Source organism: Xyrauchen texanus, chromosome 47, assembly GCF_025860055.1.
Source record: "Xyrauchen texanus isolate HMW12.3.18 chromosome 47, RBS_HiC_50CHRs, whole genome shotgun sequence".
Lineage (NCBI taxonomy): Eukaryota > Metazoa > Chordata > Actinopteri > Cypriniformes > Catostomidae > Xyrauchen > Xyrauchen texanus.
The window spans coordinates 18,278,076-18,287,880 of record NC_068322.1 but is presented as its reverse complement, the minus strand read 5'-3'; the positions used below and the strand labels follow the sequence as shown (position 1 = coordinate 18,287,880).

The window sequence follows — 9,805 nt, the reverse complement described above, 5'->3', positions numbered from 1 at the left end:
TTACCTTCTTCTGCAGAACACAAAGATATATCAGCTCTGTTGGTCGATACAATGAAAGTGAGTGGTGACCAAAACTTTGAAGCTCAAAAAGCACCTAAAGGTTGCATAAAGGTAATCCATATGACTGCAGTGGCTTAATTCATGTCTTCTGAAGCAATATGATAAGTGTGGGTTAGAAACAGAACAATATCTAAGTGTCTTTTTACTATAAATCTCCGCTTTCACCAGCCCTCCAAGAGTACAGAATTGTTCACAGTGTACAGAATTGTTCTTCTGTTTTTTAGCGATTTGCATTCTTCAAGCATATGCATGTAGAAAGCAAATCACCAAAAAACCAACAAAGAAGAGCACTCGTAAAAGTGCATAGGAGGACTGTTTGAAAATTGATTATAGTAAAAAAGAATATATAAATTGGGCTAAAATATTGATCCGTTTCTCACCCACAAATATCATGTTGCTTCTGAAGACATGGATTTAAACACTGGAGTTCTTTTATGCTATCTTGATGTGCTTTTTGGAGCTTCAAAGTTTTGGTCACCATTTATTTGCATTGTATGGACCTACAGAGCTGAAATATTTTCCTAAAAATCTTAATTTGTGTTCAGCAGGAGAAAGTCATACACATTTGAGATGGCATGAGGGTGAGTAAATGATGAGTGAATTTTCATTTTTGTGTCAACTATCCCTTTAATGGGGCTTGTCAAGACCAGTAACACTAGAGCACTAGTTACTATCTCATGAATGAAGGATTTTTTTTTTTAATGCATCTTCAAATATAATTTAAAAAATGTAAATTGAGTTGACACTGTACAGGGTCTAAATATTTGTTTCTTTACATAATAGGATTACGGGTCTTTCATTTTGTCTTTATGTACAATTGCGTGAAGTTAGGCATAACAAGACTGTTTCAACCACATTCTGACTTCCTGTAATTTATTTACTTGTAATCTGCCTGTTTATGCATTCATAAAATGGAAACATTCAGATGAAATGCAACTGCATACGATGCGGATGCTGCATGTCTGTACTTGGTGAGACACATCGGCAGTCTTTGCAACTGTCCCAGTGTGCTACAAAAATCAAGACTTCTGGCAAGCCCCTGTGGCAAACTCTTCATTGTTGCCACTGGTTTGCTATAGAAGTGTTGGCCAGTTGTGGCAAATTGTCCATTCTTGCCAAAGGTTTGCCACAGGTTCACCACTACCGGTGAGATCTGTAAACTTCTGGCAATAATTTGTGGCAAAATGCAAGATAAGTTGCATGTGAAATTAAAGAGCGGCAAGTTTACCAGAACTCTAGATAGAAGGGTGTTTATCCATTTTATGGCTGACTTGTTTGACCACTTTGTGCAATGCTGTCATTTTCATTTGTTTGCATTGTTGTTGTTTTGTGTCATTTAATGCATTACCCTACCAGTCATGATTGGTCCATCTCAGGACTACTATTCCATTTATTCCCACTTCTGTGGCTTAAATAGCTTAAACTTGGATCATTTTATTACCAGTTTGTTGAAATATTTTGACTGTTTCTGTTCTAAGATACTGTATGCTTCATTAAGTCATTAATGCTCAGCTTTCATAGCAGTTTTCTGAGCCTGAGCCGAAAGACTTCCTATTCACACTCTGGTCTCATAGGGCTGCAGTAGATTGTGGTTCAAATATTGTCTCTGTTAACAGTGAGATTTTAAGCACAGCCCAGTCAGTGTTTTATCTATGTAAATGATCCCTCCTCTTCCTTCTGTTACCCTGTTGTAGGGGCTATTTTTTTGGAAATAAAGTCTATTTATGGGAAGACATAAACGGTGTGTCGTGTAGTTTCATGCGTGGAGTCTCTCAAATCATTTTTGACAGTAATCTCAGCTGTGCGTCACGTGGACGCGCGTCTGTAGTACGAGCGCGCATTTGAGCGCGTGTCTAGTTTGGTGTTTATCGCGCACTAACTAGTGATACTGTACGGACACACAACCGGGAATACAAGCATTGTAATGTGAGTAATTATTATTATCAGCGCGTATTGTTATCTTCCGAAGCTTTACGATAAAACGCAAGTGCATTTTGTCCGGAAGCGGGTGAATTATCGTGAGTTGCCATAACTTTTTTCGTTGCAGGAAGTCAAATTTGTGTATTTTATTACACTGTCGCCAATGTAACTGCGCATGTATCACTGTGTTCGTGACTTAGATTACTAAACAAACAAATAAAAATAAAAAAATAGTTTGTTTTACTGTGGGCATGAGTTTCCATTGATACTTTAGTGAAAATGAGGAACTCGCAAAGTGCAACAATTCTAACTCGTTATATTCACATTACATTCAAGTTAAACGTTGATGTAAATCTGCAATAATAAATCAACTTCCATATTTGGAAACTATATATATATATATATATATATATATATATATATATATATATATATATATATATATAATACAACATGTGGATATATATATATATAAATACAACATGTGGATATATTATCAAGTTCTTAAAGTTTTCATTTTGACACCACTAAAGCCATGGTCTAGGCTACTGTTAAATTATTTTACTTTTTACACCAGATTTATAAATCACTTTCTGATAAAAATATATAGGCTATATCAGACATTTGTGGGTATTTATTTATTTGTAATTTTTTAAGGATGCATTTTAAACCAAAGCATGCATAAGAAAATGTAGCCTGAGCCATTGAATCTTTGCTTTCTCGGTTTCTCTATAGATGTGGAAATCTGTGGTAGGACATGATGTTAATGTGAAGGTGGAATCGGAGGGGGATGACTGGGAGACAGATCCAAATTTTGAGGTATGCAGACAGGAAAGCACCTTTGCAACATCTTGGATCCAACTACCCCTACACATTAGATATTTCACCAGTTGCTGTTATCATGTTTTTCTTCCATATATTTTAATATGTAATATAATATAATAACTTGGTGCACAAATAATGCCTCAAATGCATCGCTGAGAAGATGTGTCTGTTTTTAGAATGATGTCTCAGAGCAGGAGCAGAGATGGGGTGCCAAGACCATTGAAGGATCAGGCCGAAAAGAACACATCAGGTTATTTTTAATGCAAACTAGCAAATGGTTCATATATTAGAGAGCATGAAAATTGATCTTTTCTCTGTTAAATCTCTGATTCAGTCCTCCTTCTGAAATTATTTAAGACTACTGTATCTTGCATGTTGCAAAGGCAGGTTGTTGTATTCGCACCATCTTGCATTGATCTGAAAACACAGCAGGAGCGTCACTGACTGCAGAGAGGAAATAGGAAGTAGAATTGCTGCCGACTTGAGATGTATTTCCAAATATGGACTTATAACTGTGAAGTTACATCATGTCAAAACTCAGAAGCGGAATACGAGGTTGCACTATACCACTAGGTTTAAAACAGAGCCATAAATGCTAAACCAGAATGTGCACCCTTAAATTCTGCAACAAAGAATTTATGTTGAAATCATGTTGAGTGCCTACCAAATTCCCTTGTCATGTGCAACATGCAGAAACGTGTAGTAACATGCAGCATGCCTGTGTTTGTGTGCAGTATTGCAGAACTCAGGGAGAAGGTGTCCCAAGAACATCAGGTGGTTAAGAAGCAAGAGATGGAAAAGGGCCCTAAAGCCTCTTATGGTTATGGAGGAAAATTTGGAGTGGAGAAAGACAGAATGGACAAGGTTAGACTCAAGAAAAATGATATGATCTATTATCTATTAAGTTAGATTCATATCTGCTCCATAAAGGTGTATACCTCTTATTCTTTCTTTGTTTTCATCATGTATAAATAGATAACTAAGAAACCTAGATAATAGATGATTTAATAACATCATATTGGCCTAATTTTGAAAATAAATTAAATTGAAAATAAATAAATAATTCATTTGAAGTTTATTAAGTTAAAATAATAATTTAGCCATTCCAGTTCCAAACCATATACCTTTGTTCTATAAAAAGGAGGTGTTTTGGAAAATGCTCATGCAACAACACCCAAAAACTCTTTGGCTGAACTTGATTCAATCATGGGCAGTGGTTCCACATGTTTGAAATGAGTTTTCTTAAATCAAAATCGCCATGTAATTTTAACTTAAATACTGCAAGGAAACCCAGTGTAACGCAGTCCAATGGAAAGGATTAGGCGAGAACCGGCCTGGCGATATAAACAATATTTTAATGATTAAGTTAAACAAAAGACAAACAAACACACATGATGGACATGCCCGTAAACTATCTCTCTCTCACCATCTTCCGCAGTCAGCCTTTATCCCTCTCGGAGGCTTAATTAGCCTGATAAGGGACCGGGTGTGTATAATCTCCACCTGGCCCGCCCTCCGCCCTGTCACACGCAATAAAATTTTACTTATCAAAATAACTACAAATGTTTTGGTCCTCATCGTAAACTCAAGCTCCACATCATACCTATGATGGTATTCTCCAAAACTACAAACTACAACATTAATTCTTCTAAATCTCATAAATTTTATTCGCATAAAATAACAGAAACAATTTTAACATTTACACTCCTTGTTGAGTCCTGTGCAAAGCATGCTGGGAACAAGAATTCCTCTGCCCAGTTTCAGTCATCCAAACAAAAAATATTCATATCCCAATGCAAATGTATTACATAATTCTGACAAGACACTTTTTTCAGTTTAATCAGCTTAGTTAATTGAATTTCCTTTGATTACATTAATCTTTTTAGTAATATGAACATGGGTGGATTGAGTAAAGCTGACGATAGTTAAAGTTCAGGGTTTTTTTTAGTGAATACACAGTGACTAGGGGCTGTCAAGCTCCAAAAGTAGCTCTTGAAAGTAGCCCATTCAACCCATATGCTATATTCCAAAAGTTCTGAATCCATACAATAATCTTGGGTGAGTAATAGACTGAAACGTAAGGCATATTTTTACTAACAATCTTCACTTTGTCATAGTGCTCATCTCATTTACGCATGCTCATATTCAAACTTGAGGTATTGCAGCAGGTTTTAATGACAACAAATTCCATTGGTTCTCACATGTCTAAGTTGTGTGTTTAATTTATCCAGGGTGCTTTAGGGCACAACTATGTGGCAGATGTAGAGCAGCACTCGTCCCAGACAGATGCAGCGAAGGGGTTCGGGGGAAAATTTGGAGTACAGAAGGACCGTGTGGACAAGGTTAGAAACTCTCTGTCCAGTGTCCACTACAATAATCATTAATAAACCAGTCTGTATTTGCACACATGGATTAGTAACTTAGTTGGTCTCTACCTATTATCTTTCTTTATACTCCACTCACTTCAGTCTGCCATGAATTATGAGTATAAGGGTGAAGTACAGCAGCATGCCTCTCAGAAAGGTAGTTATACATTCAAACATCACATATCATTTTTTACTTTCCTGTTATTTGCAGTCACTTCTAATGGTAAACTTTGTGCTTTCGCCAAGATTATGCCAAAGGTTTTGGTGGCAAGTATGGTGTACAGAAAGAGAGGGTGGACAAGGCTGCGATGGGGTACGACTACAAAGGCGAGACTGAAAAACACCAGTCACAGAAAGGTCATTTATAGCTCCACTTTTACAGATATTGACCAGCATACTTGTCCTCAATACACAGTGTATACTGTATATTGGCCTCCTTTTGGAGGAAGAGCAGACATAAAGCATAATTCTGTTCTCTTTTCAAAGACTATGCAAAAGGCTTTGGGGGAAAATATGGAGTGGAAAAGGATAAGGTGGACAAGGCTGCCTTGGGTTACGACTACAAAGGCGAGACTGAGAAACACCAGTCACAGAAAGGTATTACAGATTTCTGTTACTGATATTGACCAGCATCCTGGTCCTTAGTCCATACTGAGGCCTCCCTTTGAAGGAAGAGTAGCAAAATCATGTTGTCTTGACTTCTCGCAGACTATGCAAAAGGGTTTGGGGGGAAATATGGAGTGGAAAAAGAGAACGTGGACAAGGCTGCCTTGGGATATGACTACAAAGGAGAAACAGAGAAACATCAGTCACAAAAAGGTACTATAAAGTATTTCGTAGTCATTTACCTCATGAGAACCTTTTTTAAAATCACTCTTCATATTGCATGCTGCATTAGTATCACATCAACTGCCATCCATAATTGTCTTGCATAGCCCAGATTATGTCAAAGGCTTTGGTGTAAAATATATCGAGGGGTGAGGAAAAATAGAGGTTTATGATTACAAAGACAAAACTTCAAGTACAGATTGTTAATGAAGTTCTTATCACAAAATGTGATGATGCAGAGCATTAAACTGACAAGCAAAGCTCAAGATGTAAATCATTTAGATCTGTTTTACATAATGTACAAGTATACTTACAGTAGCATAAGGGCTCATTATGTCTCTCAGACTATTCAAAGGGCTTTGGAGGACGTTATGGAGTCGAGGCAGATCGCATGGATAAGGTAATTAACAGATTCATTATATATTTCTTGGTTTGCAACAAAATGTTTGACAATTTCCCAGTAAATGTGCATTGAGTGTTTTTCTTGTAGAGTGCAGCTTCATTCACTGACATGGAGTCTCCAACATCATCGTATGAAAAACCTCAAGCTTTTGAGGCCTGTGAGTGTCTTTAATGCAAGATATTACATTTGATCTGATTGGTTTTGTGTAGTAAGGTTTGTGTTAAATAGTGGCACCAAAATGTATTTAGACACTAAAGCCACACTTGAAAATGTGTGAATGTCATTGCATTAGACAACAAACCAATTGGCATTTATTTTAAAGAAGTACAGCAAAGTTCGTTAGGTTTAAAATATCTATGTTTAAAATGAAGCGTGTGGAATAAAATATTTGGTTGTCAAACGTCAGTGGAACATGTGCATATTTAATGTGATGATCTACACCCGTGTTATGTTAATGTGAGGGGAACTGACTTCATACATCCACTTAAAATGTCTTTGGTTAAAACAAATTTTTGATTAAAAGTAGGGCTGTTAATCGATAAGGAAATGTATTCGAGTGAACTAATGCGTACAGATAAATGTATGTTGAAACTTATAAAACATTTCTCGAGATCCCTGCATTCGGAACTGAGCAAAAAAGTCCCTAATGAGGCTAGTCAGTCAACTTGGCGGCCATCTTTGGATGCGCTATAGAGAGTAAAAATCCCATAAATTTTTTCCAAAGATGTATTGATTTTTACCAATAACTTATAGGCTAAACCGTTTAAGAGAGACCTACAATGAGCACGGAGGTTGTTCATTGATGGTATATAGTTCTGTTGGAGCCATCATTCTTCATTATTTCAACTGTTCCTGGTGAACAACAACATTACCCATGGTCTAGCAGAGAAATATTTCCTAATCGGAGAACTGCGGCCAAAAAAGCCCACTAAACAATTCCGGTGTCATGATAAATTGAGTCCGTCTGGTAAATCGTGTCCCCATGGGGGTAACCATTTGTAAAGCCTTGTTATCGTGGTAGCATGTCATTGAAGTCTAGGCTAACTGAAAAACACAAACAACGACACATCATTCATAGTTCGTGGTCTTATACACAGTTGTGTAGCTTTTGTCTTTTTGTCAGATTTTTTGCTTCAAAACAAAATTTTTAATATTGTGATTCACCTCAGAGCTGGTGATTTGGTTCATGGCTTAGAAACTCTTTGTGAAGGATTTTATGGAAGGTCTATGGAAGAAATTAATGGAGAAAATACTTCCGGATAGTAAAGTGCCATAAAAGCACAGCTCCTATCTACTTGAAGGGGGGAAAGAAAGAAATCTCCAAAAAGGTTAGTTAAGATTATGATAAAAGAACATCTTTCAAATCAGAAGTAAAATCTGACAACAATGTAGGGCTTAACAAAAAATTGTCCTCAAACATTTTCATTGTCAAATAGTCATTTGATCTCATTTAACGTAACATGAGATCAGATATGAAACTTGAGATGATGCGCTAGAGCAGCACTGCAGCTCACGCCTGACTGAGGAGAGAAAACACAGATCACAGTCCAGATGCACTCCAAACTTCCCAAACAGCTTCAGGTGATGTAGATCACAAAGTATGAGAAAATTATAATCAAAGTAAATACAGAAGTAAATACATTTAATGCATTATAGCTTTATTAACGTTAAAATAATACGGACGCAGATCACGTAAATAACTACAAACTCAGCTGCGGAGTTATGCAAAGTGTCCCGATCTAAGGGGGAGAGATTGAAACTGCATCCGGCTGATGTACACTCTGTCACGAGGATCCTCATCCCTCGAGTACACAAACTTAATGCAGCTAGATTATAACGTGATGGCTTGCAATTTATTGAATCATAATATATGTCACTGTGCATTTCTTATCGTGAAGAAAATTGGCAATATGCAGCTTTATTAGTAAAATATTTGTGTGAGTTAAAGATGGATTGAAGTGAACAGAAAGGTGAGAGGGGGGTGAAGACTACCCATTATACACTACAACAAAATACGTTTATAATTTGTTTTTGTTTTGGCTTGTTTTCCAATATAAATATCTGAAACTCCTTTTAAAACAACGTACATTTACTTTAACAGCTATACAGCAGAAAAATAAATTGTTATCTGAGAATGTTGAATATAATATAAAAAATATATATTTTTTTAAATGTCTGAGAAGCAGTATGTAAGATCTTGAATATAAGTATATTTTGTCTTCACTGCTCTTGCAGAAGTATAACCAAGTGAAAAAATGCACTTATATTTAACATACATTCTCTTAAAGCAAGTCTAAATACCTTATATGCTGCTTCTCAAGTAAATGTTTCTTGTTTTAAGGATTTTTAGACCATTTTAAATGGAAAACAAGACAAAAACACTTGATAACAATAGGATATTTTGCAGTGAATTTCTTTACTGCATTAAACTTAATAGTTTTAATTCAGTGAATGTCATATGGAGGTATTTAAAAAAAATTATGATGTCCTCTTTATTATTAGTAATAATAAACCCTAATTAATAGACAGTTGGTTAAAAGTAATTGTAATATGGCTCAGAAACAGTTCAATATGTTTTATTTAATGCATTGGTATTCATACATTTTAAATGTCCAAATACTTGTTTGAGCCACTGTAGATGCTTGCTAATCTGTTGCTGGTGTTTGCAGCAAGCGTCGGAGCTGGAAACCTCAAGGCTCGGTTTGAGAACATGGCAAAGGCCTCAGACGAAGAGAACAGAAAGAGAGGAGAGGAAGAGAGAGCCAGAAGACTCGCTAGAGAGAAGAGAGAACAAGAGGAGGCTCGACGCAGACAGGTTCACATATGTCTTCAAAACATGTTTATCACACATGCAAAAATAGCTATGCACAGTGCACTTTAAATAGAAACACAACAAGAAAAAAACACCCACATGCAGCAGCCTTTACTACTTTGTGCTGATGAATGTTTTGCTGGTTGTTTTCTCTTTAAAGGAGGAGAGCAGACATGAAGAAGAGGAAGAGATCCAGAAGCCTCCTCCTGTACCAGCAGCCCAGAAACCCAAACAGACATTCAGAGAACTGCCTAAAATTCCCATAGATGAACCAGAGACTGAAGTACAGGTAAGACCTTGATGCATAACCTTAACTTAGTCAAAGTTAAGGTTAAAGTTAACTTAGTCAATTTTTTCTATAGCATGCAAGTCAGTGAAATATAAGGCATGTGATCATTAAGTAGGCCTATTGTGCAGGTGGGGGAGCAGCCGGTCTATGAGGAGCAGCCGGTCTATGAGGAGCAGCCGGACTATGAGGAGCCGCCATCTCTGCCTCCCCGCTCTGCCGACTTCCTGGAGGAAGAGGAGCGGGAGGAACCATATGCTATTTGTGCCTCTCCTCCTCCTATACCACAAGATGAAGATTATGAG

General features: G+C 36.8%; 1 protein-coding gene across 2 annotated transcripts in view; it reads left to right on the top strand.

Moving 5' to 3' along the window:
• The first annotated feature begins 1,860 nt into the window (after positions 1 to 1,860).
• Positions 1,861 to 9,805, top strand: part of hcls1 (hematopoietic cell-specific Lyn substrate 1) — a 13,865-nt gene continuing 5,920 nt past the window's right edge. For both annotated transcript variants that reach the window (XM_052120515.1, XM_052120514.1), the window contains exons 1-14: positions 1,861 to 1,986; positions 2,716 to 2,799; positions 2,982 to 3,055; positions 3,540 to 3,669; positions 5,037 to 5,147; positions 5,274 to 5,328; positions 5,418 to 5,528; positions 5,658 to 5,768; positions 5,880 to 5,990; positions 6,344 to 6,399; positions 6,490 to 6,559; positions 9,072 to 9,217; positions 9,375 to 9,503; positions 9,632 to 9,805. The exon at positions 9,632 to 9,805 is cut by the window's right edge and continues 25 nt beyond it. In XM_052120515.1, coding sequence (XP_051976475.1) covers positions 2,716 to 2,799; positions 2,982 to 3,055; positions 3,540 to 3,669; positions 5,037 to 5,147; positions 5,274 to 5,328; positions 5,418 to 5,528; positions 5,658 to 5,768; positions 5,880 to 5,990; positions 6,344 to 6,399; positions 6,490 to 6,559; positions 9,072 to 9,217; positions 9,375 to 9,503; positions 9,632 to 9,805 — 1,362 coding nt within the window. In that variant the 5' untranslated portion in view covers positions 1,861 to 1,986. The remainder of the gene's footprint in view (positions 1,987 to 2,715; positions 2,800 to 2,981; positions 3,056 to 3,539; positions 3,670 to 5,036; positions 5,148 to 5,273; positions 5,329 to 5,417; positions 5,529 to 5,657; positions 5,769 to 5,879; positions 5,991 to 6,343; positions 6,400 to 6,489; positions 6,560 to 9,071; positions 9,218 to 9,374; positions 9,504 to 9,631) is intronic.